The sequence below is a fragment of the Hypanus sabinus genome, chromosome 8 (assembly GCF_030144855.1).
Source record: "Hypanus sabinus isolate sHypSab1 chromosome 8, sHypSab1.hap1, whole genome shotgun sequence".
Taxonomy (NCBI): Eukaryota; Metazoa; Chordata; class Chondrichthyes; order Myliobatiformes; family Dasyatidae; genus Hypanus; species Hypanus sabinus.
In genome coordinates, this window is record NC_082713.1 from 139703466 (window position 1) to 139724988 (window position 21523).

Here is a 21523-nt window from a genome sequence, read left to right on the forward strand (position 1 = left end):
AATGTAACATTTTTACATTTCATTTAAATTCAGTTTTATTGATTTTCAAAAGTGAAGGTACAAACATTTCTTGATTTCAAAGATAAGTTCAGTAAGTTTTACAACACAAGTTTCATTTGTACATACGTCAATCTCTTGCGTTCACACACAAAATTATCAGAGCTCAAAAAGGCATTATGTAATTTATATATTGAAGCACTATCCTTTATTTTTAAGTTACAGAACACATCTGTGTATAAATGTTATTGTTGGAAAGGATAAATTTCACCATTTCTATCAACTGCTGTGAAACCTAACCTAGGGATCCTCCTACTGGCAATATTCCCCATGCATTTTCCATGCTTATATATTTTAAACAGTTGCCAGTATAAACATATATTGATTAATTGATGAATATCATTCATGATAAAGTGCAAAAATAATATTGTTCTGTCTTGGGTCGGAATACCAGTCTAAGGCTGTTTTTCAGAAGCAACATCCCCCTATATTTACACATCTTCTGCAAGATTTGCTTTAACCTGAGGAAATAAGCAACTTGGACACCTGTAGATGCATTTTTGATACTATATTTTGCAATGTTACTGATAAAAGTTTACAAAAATCATCTGCAATAAAGATTAGAAATTAACCTCTTTTGGCTGTATGAATTCAGGCTTCTGGCACTTTGAAAATTGTATTAATTAGGATCTCAAACAAACAATCTGAAGTCAAGCAAATATCTGATTTTAAATACCATGACTTTGTTTTTGCATTACTGAGAAAAATAACAAAGTTTCATCATTTTCAAAATGGGTATACCATTGAAAGAAACCAAGCTCACACACTTCTGAGAACATCCATGCTGGAGATTAAATGTATGCAACACATTCAAACATCAAGGCATGAGACTCAAGGCTTACATTCAATCAGAATACAATACTCTGTCAGAACTTTTATATTTTCCTAACTATTAGAGCCACCACTGAAAAAGATCCTTTTAAAAATGCCACCTTATCCATTATGCATCATGTTGGAATATCTTGGCAGCAATACAAATCTTTCTGTCAAATGATGTTGCAACACTAAGAACATTCATAAAGTCAGTTTCAAATTGTTTCCTGCCTTAAAAATAGTAAATGCAAGGAAATTTTAAAAAAACAACCAGAAACATAAAAGTAATCACAGACATAAAAACATTGTCAAAACAACTCTGTACAATCTAAATGTGTTTGTAGGGTTTTTTTTTAATCTTGAGTGTACTAACAAAGCTTTTAATTGTACAGATGTTGAACCTGGAATCTGAGAACTATTTTGTATGAGATTTTATTGACTATTTCTAGCCACTTCTGACTATTTAATGCCACTTATGATTGTAATGTCCATGCGATACATAAAAAGGAGAAAATCAATACAAGTGTAAAATAACCAAGCACATCAAAACTGAGAGGGGATATTGCTACTTAGTGCTGTTTTTGTTAGTTTATAAACCATTAACTTATTGCTGTGAGTAGTATACTAAATGACAGTGGCAGAATATTTTAGTACCTGAATATTACCCCTTTCTGCAATGGAAGCACTTTTGATTTACTATTTAGATTTTTATCAATTTTGCAGTATCAACCAGCACTAAATTTAAAACAGTTCAGTCCCCTTTAATTAACAATTAAGATACTCCATGAATCAAAAAGATGGCAAACAAGCCCAGTGACAGGGTCAATGGCATAAAAATTGGCACACACATAACAGAAATCTAAATTTGCTAAATAAATAACAACACACACAAAATGCTGGTGGATCACAGTAGGCCAGGCAGCATCTATAGGGAGAAGCGCTGTCAAAGGGTCTCGGCCCGAAACGTCAACAGCGCTTCTCCCTATAGATGCTGCCTGGCCTGCTGTGTTCCACCAGCATTTTGTGTGTGTTGTTGTTTGAATTTCCAGCATCTGCAGATTTCCTCTTGTTTGCTAAATAAATGTTCTAATTGAATCCCTAAAACTGGCAATTACAATGTTGACTTGTACTCGACCCGACCTGTACAAAAAATACTCTGCCTTACTATAATCAAAACTCAAGTACAACTGTTTTCCTGGGTAAGCAAAGAGCATAATAGGAATATGGTATTACAGTGAAATTCTCAGTGATTTTACAAACAATTAATTCACTTTGGAAAAACGGGCTTTGATTTACCTAAACTGTGATTTTAAAGGTGTCTGGTTGAAAGAAAAATGGAGGGCTATGTGGGAGCGAAGTGTTAGATTGAGCTTACACAAGCTTAAAGGGTGAGCACAACATCGTGGGCCAAAGGCACTTTGCTGTAAGTTACAAAGTTTGAGTTCCAATGTAATTAACATTAAATAATAACTATTCAGTGCCTCAATTATTGTACTGCAAATTACTGTAATAAAGTACCATTATTAAGAATTTAAAGGTACAAAAGGACGCTTGGGCATTAGAAATTAATGATTGCACTGTGTTAGTCACATTTGTATAAAACAGGTACCTGATTTGTGTTTGGTTTAGCTTAATTTAAATGTAACAATTAATGAAGTAATCATATTTTCAGAGTTAGGAAATTATACTTTCCTAAACTATTAGCACATTTAAAAAGCTCTTTTCATATTTTGTTACTGACATTGGATTGCTTTCTCTTTAAAAGAAATATATAAAAAGATCTGAAAAATGATAATGTACCATTGGCACAATAAAAACATAATAAGCAAAAATCCAAGAAAGGGCATGAATATTTTGTTGATTTGAATTGGTGCATAAATAACAGCAGAAGGATAAAAACATTATTTGTTGAAAATTCATATTAAGAAACTGACAGAAGTTCAGTTGGGGAATAGCTATAGAAAATTTTACTGAATGAAAACTAAATAGAATGTGAAATTTATCATCCTGTACATTAGGAAAGCATCTGTATTAAATCTAAATATTAAAACCAAATGAATAATGGAAAAGAATACAATATGTATTCAAAACTGGATTCCTGCAGGAATCAAATGAGGTTAAAATTGAAAATGTTTACCAACTTATCTTAGAAATAAAACTGTACTGCATAAACAACAAATTAGGAAAATCAATATTGTTGGATTTATACTTTTCTAACATAATATTATTCTAGTTTTTCTCATAGATATTTTTTCTCATAGGTTATAGATATTTCACAATCTAATTTTCAGTCTCTTTCCTATGGTTAGGAGTCAAAAGGTGGAAGATTGGAATATCCATGTACAAATTCATAAAAGGTACTTAGAAATTGTGTATTTCAGGAAAAGGCAGTTTGTAATGAATATCATGAAAGTTTCAATAGAAAAGTACTGTGCAACAAATGGATAGTTATGGCAACCAACAGTTAAAAAAGTGCGCAAGCCCCAAACATGAAGCTGAATTACTATTATTTTGATAAAGCATTTGGCAGTACCATTTGATATTCTACATGCAAATACGCATACTAATTATAGATATGTTTTTTGTAGTAGTAGTAGTAGTTTTAATGGTAGCCAAAGTAAAATTGTGCATTAGTGTTTCCAAGTATTTACATTTAATCATCAATAAGGGAAACACTGTACAATAGTCAACAATCATGAAGCACTTAGAAAGCCATCTTAGGCATTTCAGAACTCCATAATAGTTTGTTTTTAAATGAGTCCCTGAACAGTGAAAATAATTCAATTTCCAGAATTGTCAAACTTATAATTTAGACTTTCTGTTATTTTTGTGTGCTGAGGTTTGAGTTGTAATTCATTTTAATGTCAATGTGAATTATACTGCATAAATATAAAATTAGCTTTAAATTTTATTTTTTAAATTGACTACGTATTTAAGGATTATTTCACAGACTGATCCTACCTTTAAAAATTTGGCTAAAACATTCTATTTCATTTCCTTTATAAAATAACCTTTAGTTACAGCTTTTTCTCCCCAAGTGCAAAAATAATTTAACAGTTTGAGTCTGATGTTAACCATCTAACTAAAAAGTCCTGTACTAAATTTGCAGTTGATGGGTAGAATATAAAAAATCATGGGTTTAATAATATAACTTTGATGAAGATTTTTGGACACCTCAAGGCAGAGATTACAGACTAATCTATTTACCAGAGGCATCCATAACCAACATGCTTTTCTACAAAATGTGATCAGTATTCTTTTGTGCTCTATTGTAATCTTAAATTGATTCTTTAATTAGAACTCAAATTCCTCCCCTCCCCTTACTTCCACTAATGACCTGAAAGTTCAGAATCTTACAAAATTTTGTAAATCACTATTGTAAGAGAACACTATTTTCACAATTTCAATATCAGGTTGAACACCATAAATGCATCACATAAAATGAAGGCGTATGGATTTTTTTTAATGGAGGGGAAGAGGTCTGAAGAACATTGAAAAATGATTAGAGTATAGTTTTCAGTTGCAGGTCTGGAAGATTCTCGTTTGGAAATCGGTTTGGACTTATTTGTCAGATTATTAGTATAATAGATATCCTAATGTTTGCAGTGTTCAGAAATGTAATCCTTTGTAGTGGTTTTCTCCTTTTCTACACAATCAGAATCTGATTTATTAGCACTGACTTATATGATGTGAAAATATAGAAGTATACGATGATATAAATCTTTCATCAATTGTTTAAAGTTGTGAATCCTTAAAATTTATTCACAGTTTCTGGCTATATAGTTTTAATTATTGAATATAAAAATCAGAAGACGTATATCAAATCTTTGAAAAAAAATGTTGCATGAAATAGCAGTACTCTTTCATTCTGCATTTTAATGAGTGCAGTGACTGAAATTTATGGAAAATGATCCATTCAGTTTGTGTTTCATCGTAAATCATTATTTGATTTTCATCTTGCTGAAACACAATTGATTAGGTTCAATATTTAGGGCAATGAAAATAGATACTTTAGCATTTGTGATAACTTACGGTCATTAACTATAGATTAGTTTATAACAAATCTTCCTTAATTACAAATATCTCAATTATACACTGGATTTATCAATTTAAAAATATACTGTAATCTTGATCAGATGAAATAAACTACATAGTCTCACAAGGCACATCAGCCAATCATGTTAAGCAAACCTGAGAAAAGCACTGAGTAACAATTCTTGGCTAATAAGTAATCCTTGCACTTGTTATTCTTAGTAGTGCTTGAAGATTTATAACTTTGAAAACTGGCAACAAGCTACAATATTTCTTAATACATATCCCTGTAAATTTCCTGCAGAAGTGGATGTAGAAAAGTGTCTGTCTCAGTCTTTTTAATCTTCTGGACAAGTTGGGCGTGCTCTGTAACCAGCTGGCGGAGATCAGCCATTTTCTGGAGAAGTTTGGGAAATAAGTAGATAGCATCAGGATGGTTGCTGTGTAAATGGAGGCGAAGGGCTTGAACAATGCTCTCCTGCATCTGTTCAATCTGTGATATATTAACCAGACCTGGTCGATCTATTAAAAAAACATTAAATATTTAATGCTAGACCTCATTTTTATTTTATAGAGTACAGTATTATAAAACTTCAGCTTCAACTGAAAAGTTAACTTCTCTCACCCCCCACCCCGGTAATAAAATGCTATAATAATAATAATAATTTTTTTTAACTCACAGAAGTTCACAGCTGCATACAGCCTAACAATCCTCTGAGATCCCTATGCACTTCCAATTTTGGCCATACAGATGAGCCACTTTCAATTGCCTAAATACCAAATTCTGGAATTTCATCTATTAATCGTTTTACCTCTCTAATTCTCTCCATTACAGCAAGCCTTTGATCATTTGTTTGAACATCTTAATATATGGTTCAATGTTGTATTTTGTTTGATAGTATTCTCACAAAGTGTTGGTGGCATTTTACTAGTTAGTAGAGTTATATAAATGCAAATTGTTGTTTGGTGCCCCATCTGACCACAAGCTAAGTTCACAACTCTCCCATCTCTGCTCAACTTCTGCTTAAACCATCATCCAAGGGTTTTGTCAAATCCAGACTTAACTAAATGTGGCAAATGTTCAGGGGATACTTGCGTGGGGGTTCTGCGTAGATATGTTCTAATGAGACGGAGGGGATTGTAGGTTACAAGAACCGTGGTGTACAAAGGCTGCTGTAAATCTAGTCAAGAAGAAAAGAAGAGCTTACGAAAGGTTCAAAAAACTAGGTAATGATAGAGATCTAGAAGATTATAAGGCTAGCAGGAAGGAGCTTCAGAACAAAATTAGGAGAGCCAGCAGAGGCCATGAGAAGGCTTTGGCAGACAGGATTAAGGAAAGCCCCCAAGGCATTCTACAAGTATATGAAGAGCAAGAGGATAAGACGTGAGAGAATAGGACCAATCAAGTGTGACAGTGGAAAAGTGTGTTTGGGACCAGAGGAGATGGCAGAGGTACTTAATGAATACTTTGCTTCAGTATTCACTATGGAAAAGGATCTTGGCAATTGTAGGGATGATTCGCAGCAGACTGAAAAGCTTGAGCATGTAGATATTAAAAAAGAGGTTGTGCTGGAGCTTTTGGAAAGCAGCAAGTTGGCTAAGTCACTGGGACTGTACGGAATATACCCCAGGCTACCGTGGGAAGCAAGGGAGGAGATTGCTGAGCCTCTGCCGAGGATCTCTGCATCATCAATGTGGACAGGAGAGGTTCCGGAGGATTGGAGGGTTGCAGATGCTGTTCATTTATTCAAGAAGGGGAATTGGTATAGCCCAGGAAATTATAGACCAGGGAGTTTTACTTGAGTGGTTGGTAAGTTGATGGAGAAGAGCCTGAGAGGCAGGATTTATGAACATTTGGAGAGGCATAATATGATTAGGAATAGTCAGCATGGCTTTGTGAAAGGCAGGTCGTGCCTTACCAGCCTGATTGAATTTTTTGAGGATGTGACTAAAGAAACTGATGAAGGTACAGCAGTAGATGTATATAGATTTCAGCAAAGCATTTGCCAAGGTACCCCATGTAAGGCTTATTGAGAAAGTAAGGAGGCATGGAATCCAAGGGGACATTGCTTTGTGGATCCAGAACTGGCTTGCCCACAGAAGGCAAAGAGTGGTTGTAGACTGGTCATATTCTACATGGAGGCTTGTGACCAGTGGTGTGCCTCAGGGATCTGTTCTGGGACCCCTACCCTTTGTGGTTATTATAAATGACCTGGATGAGGAAGTGGAGAGAAGGGTTAGTAAATTTTCTGATGAGAAAAATGTTGGGGGTGTTGTGGATAGTGTGAAGGGCTGTCAGAGGCTACAGCGGGACATTGAAAGGATGCAAAACTGGGTTGAGAAGTGGCAGACAGAGTTCAACCCAGATAAGTGTGAAGTGGTTCATTTTGGTAGGTCAAATATGATGACAGAATATAGCATTAATGGTAAGACTCCTGGATTGGGGAGCATGCCTTATGAGAATAGGTTGAGTGAACTCAGCCTTTTCTCCTTCGAGCAATGGAGGATGAGAGGTGACCTAATAGAGGTGTATAAGATAATGAGAGGCATTGATCATGTGTATAGTCAGAGGCTTTTTCCCAGGGCTGAAATGGCTAGCACGAGAGGTCAGAGTTTAAAGGTGTTTGCAAGTAGGTACAGAAATGTCAGGGGTAATTTTTTAAAACAGAGAGTGGTGAGTGCGTGGAATGGACTGCTGGCAGTAGTGGTGGAGATGGAAACGGAAGGGTCTTTTAAGAGACTCCTGGATGGATACATGGAGCTTAGAAAAATAGAGGGCTATGAGTAAGCCTAGATAGTTCTAAGGTAAGGACATGTTCAGCACAGCTTTGTGGGCTGATGGGCCTGTACTGTGCTGTAGGTACATTGAATTATATGAAAAGAAATACACATTTCACTATGGATATATCTTTTAAAAAATGTATTTAAAAAACACAATTTGGGCATTTCACATGCTTTCTGCCTCCTTCAACGCAACCAGTTTCAGCCTGGCCTTTCTGATCACAGGCATTACTGATCTCTCCCCCAACAACTGTTAAATCTTATCTCCTGATTGTTAAGCCACTAAATTACCAAGCATTCACCCCAACCCCTTTTGATTTTCAGGAAATGTCTTACAAGAAAAGAAGATAAAAGATAAGTCCATATTATCACTCAAGCCTGCTTTGTCATGGACTAAGATGGCTGATCTGATCTTGGCCTTAGCTCTACTCTCATTTTAGAACACAGGATAGTGCAGCACAGTACAGGCCCTTCGGCCCACAATGTTATGCCAACCCTTAAACCCTGCCTCCCATATATGCCCCCAGCTTAAATTCCTCCATATACCTGTCTAGTAGTCTCTTAAATTTCACTAGTGTATCTGCCTCCACCACAGATTCAGGCAGTGCATTCCACACACCAACCACTCTCTGAGTAGAAAATCTTCCTTTAATATCCCCCTTGAACTTTCCACCCCTTACCTTAAAGCCATGTCCTCTTGTATTGAGCAGAGCTGCCCTGGGGAAGAGGTGCTGGCTGTCCACTCAATTATTCCTCTTAATATCTTGAATACCTCTATCATGTCTTCTCTCATCCTCCTTCTCTCCAAAGAGTAAAGCCCTAGCTCCCTTATCTCTGACCATAATGCATACTCTCTAAACCAGGCAGCATCTGGTAAATCGCTTCTGTATCCTTTCCAATGCTTCCACATCCTTCCTATAGTGAGGCAACCAGAACTGGACACAGTACTCCAAGTGTGGCCTAACCAGAGTTTTATAGAACTGCATCATTACTTCGCGACTCTTAAACTCTATCCCTCGACTTATGAAAACCAACACCCCATAAGCTTTCTTAACTACCCTATCTACCTGTGAGGTAACTTTCAGGGATCTGTGGACATGTACCCCCAGATCCCTCTGCTGCTCCACACTACCAAGTATCCTGCCATTTACTTTGTACTCTGCCTTAGAGTTTGTCCTTCCAAGGTGTACCACCTCACACTTCTGGGTTGAACTCCATCTGCCACTTCTCAGCCCACTTCTGCATTCTATCAATGTCTCTCTGCAATCTTCAACAATCCTCTACACTATCCACAACAACACCAACCTTTGTGTCGTCTGCAAACTTGCCAACCCACCCTTCTACCCCCACATCCAGGTCGTTAATAAAAATCACGACAAGTAGGGGTCCCAAAATTGATCCTTGTGGGACTCCATTAGTCACAACCCTCCAATCCGAAAGTACTCCCTCCACCATAACCCTCTGCTTTCTGCAGGCAAGCCAATTCTGAATCCACCTGGCCAAACTTCCCTGGATCCCATGCCTTCTGACTTTCTGAAAAAGCCTACCATGTGGAACCTTATCAAATGCCTTACTAAAATCCATGTAGATCACATCCACTACACTACCCTCATCTATATACCTGGTCACCTCCTCAAAGAACTCTAACAGGCTTGTTAGACATGATCTGCCCTTCACAAAGCCATGCTGACTGTCCCTGATCAGACCATGATTCTCTAAATGCCCATAGATCCTATCTCTAAGAATCTTTTCCAACAGCTTTCCCACCACAGATGTAAGGCTCACTGGTCTATAATTACGCGGACTATCCCTACTACTTTTTTTGAAAAGGGGGACAACATTCGCCTCCCTCCAATCCTCTGGTACCATTCCTGTGGACAATGAGGACATAAAGATCCTAGCCAGAGGCTCAGCAATCTCTTCCCTCACCTCGTGGAGCAGCCTGGGGATTATTCTGTCAGGCCCCGAGGACTTATCCATACTAATGTATTTTAACAACTTCAACACCTCCTCTCAACATGCACTAGAACTTCAACCTCACTCATACTGTCCTCACCGTCATCAAGTTCCCTCTCATTGGTGAATATCAAAGAGAAGTATTCACTGAGGACCTTGCTCACTTCCACAGCCTCCAGGCACATCTTCCCGCCTTTATCTCTGATTGGTCCTACCTTCACTCCTGTCATCCTTTTGTTCTTCACATAATTGAAGAATGCCTTGGGATTTTCCTTTACCCTACTCGCCAAGGCCTTTTCATGCCCCCTTCTTGCTCTCCTCAGCCCCTTCTTAAGCTCCTTTCTTGCTACCCTATATTCCTCAATAGACTCATCTGATCCTTGCTTTCTAAACCTCATATATGCTGCCTTCTTCCACCTAAATAGATTTTCCAACTCACTTGTCACCCAAGGTTCCTTCACCCTACCATTCTTTAGCTTCCTCACCTAGACAAATTTATCCCTAGCATCTTGCAAGAGATCCCAAAACATCGGCATGTCCATAGTACATTTCCTTGCAAAAACATCATTCCAATTCACACCCGCAAGTTCTAGCCTTACAGCCTCATAATTTGTCCTTTCCCAATTAAAAATTTTCCTGTCCTCTCTGATTCTATCCTTTTCCAAGATAATACTAAAGGCCAGGGTGGTCACAGTCCCCAGATGCTCACCCACTGAGCGATCTGTAACCTGACCCGGTTCATTACTTAATACTAGATCTAGTATGGCATTTCCCCCTAGTTGGCCTGTCAATCTACTGTGACAGGAATCCATCCAGGACACACTTAACAAACTCTGCCCCATCTAAACCATTGGAACTAATCAGGTGCCAATCAATATTAGGGAAGTTAAAGTCACCCATGATAACAACCCTGTTATTTTTGTGCCTTTCCAAAATCTGCCTCCCAATCTGCTACCAGGGGGCCTAGAGAATACTCCCAAAAGAGTAATTGCTCCCTTCCTGTTCCTGACTTCCACAGATACTGACTCAAAAGAGGATCCTGCTACATTACCCACCTTTTCTGTAGCAGTAATAGTATCCCTGGCCAGTAATGCCACCCCTCCTTCCCTTTTCCCCCCTCTCTATGCCTTTTAAAACACTGAAATCCAGGAATATTGAGAATCCATTCCTGCCCTGCTGCCAGCCAAGTCTCTGTAATGGCCACTACATCATAATTCCATGCATGTATCTAAGCTTTCAGTTCATCACCTTTGTTCCTGATGCTTCTTGCATTGAAGTATACACACTTTAGCCCTACTACCTTTACATCCTTTATTCTGCTTTTCTTACCTCAAAGCCTCTTTATATGTTAGATCTGGCTTTACTCCATGCACTGTACTTGCAGTTCTCGCATGACCTTTATCCTACTCCACCTCACTATCTGCTCTAACACTCTGGCTCCCCTCCCCCAGAAGTAGTTAAAACCCCCCAGAGCAGCAACTGGCAAACATTCCCGCAAGGATGTTAGTCCCCCTCCAGTTCAGGTGCAACCTGTTCTATCAGAACAGGTCCCACCATCCCTGGAACACGGCCTAATTGTCCAGAAACATGAAGAACTCCCTCCTGCACCAACTCCTTAGCCACATATTTAGCTACATTATCGTCCTATTTCTAGCTTCACTAGCACGTGGCATGGGTAGCAATCCTGAAATTGCAAACCTGGAGGTCCTGTCCTTTAACTTTGCCTTTCCATAATCCTTGATGCTCCTATGGTTCAAAATCTTCCCATGTCATCCTATTGCCTCCATAGCTCCTGAGTAGAGAACTTCAAAGATTCATAACTATCATGAAAACTTTATTTTAAAAAGGAATTCCTTATTTTGAAGCTGTGCTCTGCAGTTCTAGGTTTCCCATGAGCAGAAATGTTCTCTCAGAATCTTGAAGTTTTCAATAACATTATCCTTCATTTTTCTGAATTGCAATGAGTTAAAAAGCAGTTTTTCTTCACTGGACAACCCTTTTATCTCAGAGATAAATCTTCTTAACTTTCTCTGAACTAACTTGATAACTAAGTATACTTACTAGGTGGTGGTCTCCTGACTACAAAATCATTAACAGAACTGTAAATAGTTGAGGATTTAGCACTGTCCTGTTTCACAACTCATCACCCTGAAAATGACTATCTTGACTCTGTTTTTGGCTTATCAGCCAGCCCTCTAGCTATACTAAAATGCTATCCAGAATGCTTACTCTTCTGACATTATGCAATGTTCTTCTGTTTTATCTTATTAACCATGATTATTGGAATATATCATTCTAGTTCAAAATAATTTTATGATTTTGATTGATTGCATGATGATTTCCTTTATATACAGCTATGATCTTCCCTAATTTATCCATCTGTATTTTCCCACCACTGGTGTTTTCCCTTGCCTGCATGTCCATTTTCCTACTGTTAGACTGGGAAACAAATTTTTTAAAAATGGATGAGAAATTCTTGCTGTCAAAATAGATAGGAATTCTGTTCATGCCCTGAGTTCAATTATGCTGGAAACTGAGGCTCAATCCAGCTGCTAGTTGAAACCAAATATTTAAAAAGTGTAAACTAGACTTCTGAACAAATTGGGTAGAGTAATATTGTATGGAAGAATGTATTTGTTATGATAAGCAACTCAGAGAATTAAGGAAAACACAAACAATTAAATTATTTCAAACAATGCTACCATCTTTTTAATGCAATTAAATGAATAACACTGTTAAATTTGTGCTCCCTTCACAATGCTAACTTTAATTAACGGAGAGATAACTTTGCTTGTGTAGCTAAAGATCATTATTTGCAAGCTACTGCTATACAATAAGCTCAAGTTTCATGGAAAGCATTTCATTTCCATATTTCTACTATTCATGCTTGAAATGGTAAAAAATGCTTTACCATTTGCTTTGCATTCTGAGTTTGCAATATTGATGCAATGTCCTTGAAGAAACAAATGAAACTCATCATAGATTCTGCTACTGTTAGGATTATTAACATTTCTTTTCTGTTAAATCCAATATACCGAACACTTTCTACAGGTTAAAGAAGCATTGTTTGGCAAAATGATACTTCTGTTGGTCATTCTTACCTCCAGACAGAATGATGGCAGCCACAAAGAGAGCCAAGTCACTGTCATCCAATTCTAATGCATTGAACTTCATGGCAAATTCAAACTTGGGCTCCATTATTTCATTAAAAGGTTTTCGCAAGCTTTTCAAAAATTCTCGAGTCATAAAACCATTCCCGTAGGCCACCAGCAGCCCATCTTTGTTCATAACTGATGCCAACATGGCAAACATGGCTTCATAAACTCCGTATTTTAATAAGGTCACTTGATCATTGAGATCAAGGCTTACAAATTCAGGAATACATTTTGCAAATTCCGTCAGTTCTCTTACTGTTTCCACTGAGGTACACTGACAGCGATGAAAGATTCTAACTTCAGCTTCTTTATTCTGGATGCCATTTACCGCTTGCTTTGATACTAAATTCTCTTCAGCAAGACGTAATGTCTCCATGTCATGAATGACAAAAGGCTGAAAATATATTTTAAATATAGAAAGATTTATTGAACATCACAACCTTCTTCTGTATCAAAATCCCAAAAGAAAAGACATTTAAGTACTTTTTAGAGCAAATGTAGCTATCGTTGCAGAAGAATCTAGATAAGCAGCAGTGCCAGGTGCTGAATAGGATATTTCGCTTTTAAACAAAGTCACAAATTAACTTGTTTTTTTTAGGTAAATTAGTGCATTTACTAATCTTGGACATACTGAAAAAAGGAACAATTCATCAATAATTAATCTGTTTGTTCATTCTATAAACACATCTCTTACAGTGGCACTTACAACAAAGAACAAATGAAAAAAAAGAAAAGGACCATCAGGTTTATCAATATGCCTCAATATTAATTAAGTAATTTATGAAAATCAACTAACAAGGAAGAGGAGAATTGCATGTTCATTTTGGGAAAATAATATCCAGTCAATGAAAGCAATTTAAATGTTGCAGACAAATTATACTCAAAGCAAATCAAAATATATTAAAACACATATTTGCCATTAATGAGTAACTTACGAGGAGAACAAATTTCCTGTAATGGAATGACAAAACATGTCATTAAAAAGTTGTTGATTTTTTTCTGAATTAAGATTTTTGAATGTATGTTGAGGTCTTGCACTTACTTCATTTCAAACTGTGATCGGAGGCTAAACACTTATAATATTTTCCATGCTACTGAACTTTCAAGAGCAAAACTATAATGAGCTACAGTGGCGTCATTATTTTAACACTGAGTAAGTATTGCACACTACATCTTACTTCATTTTCTTCACACTGTAGGCTTAGCATAGCAAGATGATAGGCAACAACAAAAGAAAGGCAGCTGGGAGGAGTAACAATATAAAGTTTCTGGAACATTAAGATGATGATCATGACAATGAAATCATACCATATACCACAGCTATATTCCTTTCCTTAATCTCACCTCTTCTTTATCTGTCTTCTATATGCTGCCATTTCTAGATTCTCATCTCCATCAACTCCAATTCAGTTGGGTGATTACCATAATTGATAACAGCAACAGAATGCCACAGTTTTAATACCATAGGACAGCAATCCAAAGAATTTCCTCTCAGAATTGTTTAGCATTTCCTGAAAAGGTGGGATGGAAATGCATCCCATAAGAAACTAGAAGGGAGTAGACAGATTCTTGAGGATGACAAATTTAGTGGATAATGGACAAAAAGGATGCAGGAGTAAGAAATAAAATTCGAAACCAAAAAGCAAGATATTGCACATTGGAAGAGCAGGCAAAATCACAGGATAGAAAGTGAGCACCAGAGTTACAGTAGATCAATGAGCCAAATCCTTACATGTTATTTCTTTGTTAAATTAGAGGAGAATAATCACAATGACTTACCGGAACATTAGCTTTTCCTGTCAAAATGGCTCTGGCTTTGGTCTTATTCATGTTAAAATTCTTCAGGTAAGCCTCATACATATGTTTGGCAAGAGATACAAGATCAGCCATCTGTGAATTTTGTACATCTTGCTCTAGTATTAGGATCTCTGCTTTTAACTTCTCCTTTTCAGATTGTGGCATTCGACCAAAACGAATAGCTGTGCAGGGAGGGGGAAAAATAAATTCAATTGCCCTTCCAAACATTCATGCAGCAAGTATTCTACTTCATTGCCCTCTTCAGTTGATGATGTCAATACCTCACCTCCCCTTAATTTGGTTAATACCATCTTTGTTCTCCCTCATTTTTGCTTTTTGTTCATGCTATTATACCTACCACCAGCATAACTTCTTCCCATTCAGTGCATGCTGCCAGATTTTACCCCTTCCTCTTCTTTTGTTGATACTGCTGATTTTATGGCCATTCACTTGGCCACACTCTCTCCTTTACTCAGCTCCATTCCAGATGATTTATCCTTCCTCAAATTCAAATCCACACTCCCAACCCTTCTCCTTTACAGTTCCTTATTTTCCTTTTCTTCTCCATCAAACCTAAGTTCTTGCACCACCCCCATCATCATTTCTTGATGAGAACAGCAGCAGCAAATTCCATGGCTCACAGTAATCTACACAGACAGTTGGATAATATCCAGAAAATGGATTATAAATTAGCTCAAGGAAAAGGACAAATTCCTAAGATGTAGGCAACATAAGGTAAAATTGTATCAAACTGCAATAACATGAAGCACTAAAGACCCTTATTAAAACTGGATGCTGACTGATATCTTTTACTGAAAGTTAAATAATATATTGTCTGATTAAGGACCATAAGATTACACTTCTTTGGGGAAAAAAGTTAACAGTGAATGTAAACTAGTGTGAAATATATAAAGTATAGATATGTAGTGCTTTTGTTTGCTAAATAAGTAGATTCTTCTATAATGCAACTGAAATAAATTTAAGCACTGTCTTGCATAAAAACATCACGAAACTTGTTAAAAATTTTATTTGTGAATTTCTCAATGGGCATTATATGTACTTTTAAACTTGTGTATGTCTCATTTAGAGGTGAGAGGCACTTTTTAACCAATAGAAAGGTATGAAACATGGGAAAGGAGTGAAATGATTGTGTTGTACATAGGTTGGTGGTTGTAATTTCATAAAAATATACTAGCAGCAGTCTTCCAAAAATTTTATGGCAATAAATGCAGAACAAATATAGATATGAAATGTGGGAAGGAAATGAGGTGTTTGGGCAGATACTGAGAAAAGAGGGGTAAATGTGGAGGGGGGAAAGATTAAAGACACATTTATAAACAGAAGCAGGATTAAAAAGAAAATAACACAAGGTATGGCAAGTAAAATAATGGAGAACTGTAATAAAACATAGACCAAAACTAAAAACAAGACATTTATATTAGAGAATCATATTAAAGCCACAGATGGGATAAAATGAAAGATAGGCTTATATTTCTGTTAAGAAGATAGGACTAGGAGATTGATAGAAAAAGAGATAAAACAGAGGAGAAGAGAAGTCAGATTGAACTATATTAAGAAATACCCTAAAAGGAAGTCCAGTAATTAAACAACTCCTTAGCCTTCTTCCAACAGCCAGAATTGCAAGAAGGTAACTGGCTGATATGACTTCTATTTTTTTTTTTCCTTTAAGGGACTCACTCTCACTGCAATTAAAAGGCTGGAAATGTCAAATGCTAGATGGGTTAGGATAATATTGAGAGAAGAAAGGTTAAATAAAATTTGTGAAACAAAGTTTTTTTATACAGAAAGTGATAGATGCTTAGAAAGTGCTGTCAGGGGAGATGGTAGAAGCAGATACAACAGCAATGTTTAAAAGACAGACTGATGTATGAACAAGCAGGGAATAGAGGGATGCATAAAATGTGTAGGTAGGTTAGTAAAACTAGAATCATGGTTGGCTAAAGGGTCTGTTCCCTGATCACAATTTTGGGATAAGGGAATCCATTCAAGTTCAGGGAGTAAAATTGAATGCTGTAAGGATAGGGAACAATATAATCAAGAAAACAGATAATGTTCTGCAACCACAAGAATGAGTCATGAAGGTTAAACAACAAAGACAAAATTCTGAAGGAACTCAGCAGGCCAGGCAGCATCTATGGAAAAGAATACAGTCGACGTTTCAGGCTGAGACGTATCATCAGGATTCCGTTGAAGGGTCTTGGCCCGAAATATCAACTGTACTCTTTTCTTTAGATGCTGCCTGGTCTACTGAGTTCCTCCAGCATTTTGTGTGTGTTGTTTGCATTTCCAGCATCTGCAGATTTTCACTGGTTTTATCAAGGCTATGTTTCCTATCTTTTTTTTCTAGGATTAAGAACATCACCTTGTGATTGGAGGTGCTTGCCCTGGGAAGAAATAGATCTGTTGTCTTGGTCCAAGTGGGTACCAAAAACATAGGTATAATTAAGAAAGAAATTCTACTGGGGAAGTATGAACAGCTAGAAATTAATTTTTTAAAAAGTAGAGCCAGAAAGTGATCATCTCCAAATTACTACGACAGCAATTTTCATATTGCCTTTAACATCAACAAAATCAGAGAGCTGAATGCATCAGTTAATGGTAGATGTGAGAGTATAGGAATTTAATTTACCAACATCAGCATGGTGAATGGAGCAAGCTGCTTTGATGAGGTAGACTTTAGCTGAATTGGGCTGGGACCGGTGCCAGGAAGAATCAAAATCTGAGCAGTTAAGAGGGAGTTAAACTAGATAGTTGGATGGGGTGAGGGAGGTCACCAGAATGGTGAACTTTAGAAAAGTAAGTGAAGTGATAGTCCAGGGTAGTGGTTTGTGTATGACAACTAGAATGTGACAGGAGGAGCAAATTTTACAAAGAGTGGAGTTAAAACAGCAAAATAAGGAAATATTATAAAAAGACAAAATAAAACAAAGGGAACTTTATGTAACCATACATTTATAAGAAGCTCCCTAAGTTCCCAAAAACTAATTCCACCCCATTCAGGTAGATTCTAACTCTGACCTGCATATTAGGGGTAATTTACAATGACTAATTAGCTTAATAATCCTGCTGAAGGGTTTCGGCCTAAAAAATCAACTGTACTTCTTTCCACAGATATTGCTTGGCCTGCTAAGTTCCTCCAGCATTTTGTGTGTGTAGCTTAATAACCTATCTGATTTTTTGGATGTAGGAGGGAACCAATGGACCTGAAAGAAACACACACAATCACAGGAAGGATGTACAATTTCTACAGCATTAAAGGTCAGGATAAAGTCCATGCCACTAGAAATATGAGGCAGTGGATCTATTATCCATACCTCTGTGCATGACATAAATTATTAGCATAAATAAAAATAAATAAGTATGATCTGACAGAGATGCGGGGCGAGACATTTGTTCATATGATAAAACAAAAGGTGCTGTGCTGCTTAGTACTGAGTTACGCTGACACTTAGGTTTCTGAGTACGAAGTACTATAGGGAAATTGGTCTCCCCACTTAGCTATAACCGTAACCTCACTGAGTGCTGGAACAGACTTAAATAATAACAACTGTAAGAATCCTTATAGCTATCAGAATATAAGTTATGAAATTTAATGTTTTGTGGCAGCAGTACAGGGCAAGCATAAGAAATTATTATAAGTTACAATAATAAATAAATACACTGTTAGGCAAATACAAAGTCAGCATTCTGTTACGATTTTGTAACATACCAGCAGCAAGAGATGACAAATTGAGTCCGGTTTTAATATTAAAACCACTATATTTATTTACATCTACTCAAAAATCCAGGTTTTTGAGCTCATCATCCAGGGATATTTAATATTCAAGAGGGATAGACAGGAAAGAAAAGGAGGTGGGGTAGCATTGCTGGTTAGAGAGGAGATTAACTCAATAGAAAGGAAGGACATTAGCCTGGAGGATGTGGAATTGATATGGGTAGAGCTGCATAACACAAAGGGGCAAAAAAAGCTGGTGGGAGTTGTGTACAGGCCACCTAACAGTAGTAGTGAGGTTGGGGATGCATTAAACAGGAAATTAGAAATGCGTGCAATAAAGGAACAGTAGTTATAATGGGTGACTTCAATCTATATATAGATTGAGTGCACCAAATTGGTAAGGGTGCTGAGGAAGAGGATTTCTTGGAATGTATGCGGGATGGTTTTCTGAACCAACATGTCGAGGAACCAACTAGAGAGCAGGCCATTCTAGATTGGGTATTGAACAATGAGGAAGGGTTAGTTAGCAATCTTGTTGTGTGAGGCCCCTTGGGTAAGAGTGACCATAATTTGGTGGAATTCTTCATTAAGATGGAGAGTGACTTAGTTAATTCAGAAACAAAGGTTCTGAACTTAAAGAAGGGTAACTTTGAAGGTATGAGACATGAATTAGCTAAGATAGACTGGCAAATGATACTTAAAGGGTTGACGGTGGATATGCAATGGCAAACATTTAAAGATCGCATGGATGAACTACAATTGTTCATCCCAGTTTGGCAAAAGAATAAACCAGGGAAGGTAGTGCACCCGTGGCTGACAAGGGAAATTAGGGATAGTATCAAGTCCAAAGAAGAAACATATAAATTAGCAAAAAAAAACGGCACACTTGAGGACTGGCAGAAATTCAGAGACCAGCACAGGAGGGCAAAGGGCTTAATTAGGAAAGGGAAAAAAGATTATGAGAAAAAGCTGGCAGGGAACATAAAAACTGACTGTAAAAGCTTTTATAGATATGTGAAAAAAAAAGATTGGTCAAGACAAATGTAGGTCCTTTACAGTCAGAAACAGGTGAATTGATCATAGGGAACAAAGACATGGCAAATCAACTGAATAACTACTTTGGTTCTGTCTTCACTCAGGAGAACATAAATAATCTTCCGGACATAGTAAGGGACCAAGGGTCTAGTGCAGGGGTGTCAAACTCATTTTAGGTCATGGGCCAGGTTGGGCAAAATGCAGCTTCATGCGGGCCGGATCAGTCGGGCGCGTGCGAACGCAGCTTTCATTGCCTCCGTTTTTTCAGCCTGTTCTCATGTGTCTCAGTCTCTGCTATAACTACAAAGTGTTTCACTTCACAAATTCCGTTTCTTATGAAGAAGACTGCTGAGCAAGCATTATTTTTATGATTGGTATTAACTTACAATCATAGGCTTCATGTCACCAGGCCATTAATAACTAAAATAATAGATCTATCTAAAATGATCTCGCGGGCCGGATATAATTGTACGCCGGGCCGGATATGGCCTGTGGGCCTTGAGTTTGACACCTATGGTCTAGTGAGATGGAGGAACTGAGGGAAATACATGTTAGTAGGGAAGTGGTTTTAGGTAAATTGAAGGGATTAAAGGCAGATAAATCCCCAGGGCCAGATGGTCTGCATCCCAGAGTGCTTAAGGAAGTAGCCCAAGAAATAGTGGATGCATTAGAGCTAATTTTTCAAAACTCCTTAAATTCTGGATTAGTTCCTGAGGATTGGATGGTGGCTAATGTAACCCCACTTTTTAAAAAAGGAGGGAGAGAGAAACTGGGGAACTATAGACCGGTTAGTCTGACATCGATGGTGGGGAAAATGCTAGAGTCAGTTATCAAAGATGTGATAACAGCACATTTGAAAAGCGGTGAATTCATCGGACAAAGTCAGCATGAATTTGTGAAAGGAAAATCATTTCTGACGAATCTTATAGAATCTTTTGAAGATGTAACCAGTAGAGTGGATGGGGAGAGCCAGTGGATGTGGTATATTTAGATTTTCAAAAGGCTTTTGACAAGGTCCCACACAGGAGATTCGTGCAAACTTAAAGCACATGGTATTGGGGGTATGGTATTGATGTGGATAATTGATTGGCAGACAGGAAGCAAAGAGTGGGAGTAAACGGGACCTTTTCAGAATGGCAGGCAGTAACTAGAGGGGTACCGCAAGGCTCAGTGCTGGGACCCCAGTTGTTTACAATATATATTAATGATTTAGACGAGGGAATTAAATATGCAGCATCTGCAAGTTTGCGGATGACACGAAGCTGGGCGGCAATGTTAGCTGTGAGAAGGATGCTAAGAGGATGCAGGGTAACTTGGATAGGTTAGGTGAGTGGGCAAATTCATGGCAGATGCAATTTAATGTGGATAAATGTGAGGTTATCCACTTTGGTTGCAAGAACAGGAAAACAGATTATTATCTGAACGGTGGCTGATTAGGAAAAGGGGAGATGCAACGAGACCTGGGTGTCATTGTACATCAGTCATTGAACACCTGTCATTGAAGGTGGGCATGCAGGTACAGCAGGCAGTGAAAAAGGCAAATGGTATGTTGGAATTCACAGCAAAAGGATTTTGAGTACAGGAGCAGCGAGGTTCTACTGCAGTTGTACAAGGCCTTTGTGAGACCGCAACTAGAATATTGTGTGCAGTTTTGGTCCCCTAATCTGAGGAAAGACATTCTTACCATAGAGGGAGTACAGAGAAGGTTCACCAGATTGATTCCTGGGATGGCAGGACTTTCATATGAAGAAAGACTGGATCGCCTGGGCTTGTGCTCACTGGAATTTAGAAGATTGAGGGGGGATCTGATTGAAATGTATAAAATTCTAAAGGGATTGGACAGGCGAGATGCAGGAAGATTGTTTCCGATGTTGGTGAAGTCCAGAACGAGGACAAAGGGGAAGGACTTTTAGGACTGAGATGAGGAAAAACTTCTTCACACAGGGAGTGGTGAATCTGTGGAATTCTCTGCCACAGGAAACAGTAGAGGCCGGTTTATTGGCTATATTTAAAAGGAAGTTAGATATGGCCTTTGTGGCTAAAGGGATCAGGGGGTATGGAGAGAAAGCAGGTACAGGGTTCTGAGTTGGATGATCAGCCATGATCATACTGAATGGTTGTGCAGGCTCGAAGGGCCGAATGGCCTACTCCTGCACCTATT

The 21523-nt window shown here is 37.7% G+C and overlaps 1 protein-coding gene across 2 annotated transcripts in view; it reads right to left on the reverse strand.

The window, feature by feature from the left end:
• LOC132398487 (peroxisome proliferator-activated receptor alpha-like) overlaps nt 1-21523 on the reverse strand; it is a 67200-nt gene continuing 45677 nt past the window's right edge. For both annotated transcript variants that reach the window (XM_059978011.1, XM_059978010.1), the window contains exons 5-7: nt 14574-14773; nt 12741-13188; nt 1-5424 (exon numbers count right to left, since the gene is read on the reverse strand). In XM_059978011.1, the coding sequence (XP_059833994.1) occupies nt 5177-5424; nt 12741-13188; nt 14574-14773 (896 nt within the window). In that variant the 3' untranslated portion in view covers nt 1-5176. The remainder of the gene's footprint in view (nt 5425-12740; nt 13189-14573; nt 14774-21523) is intronic.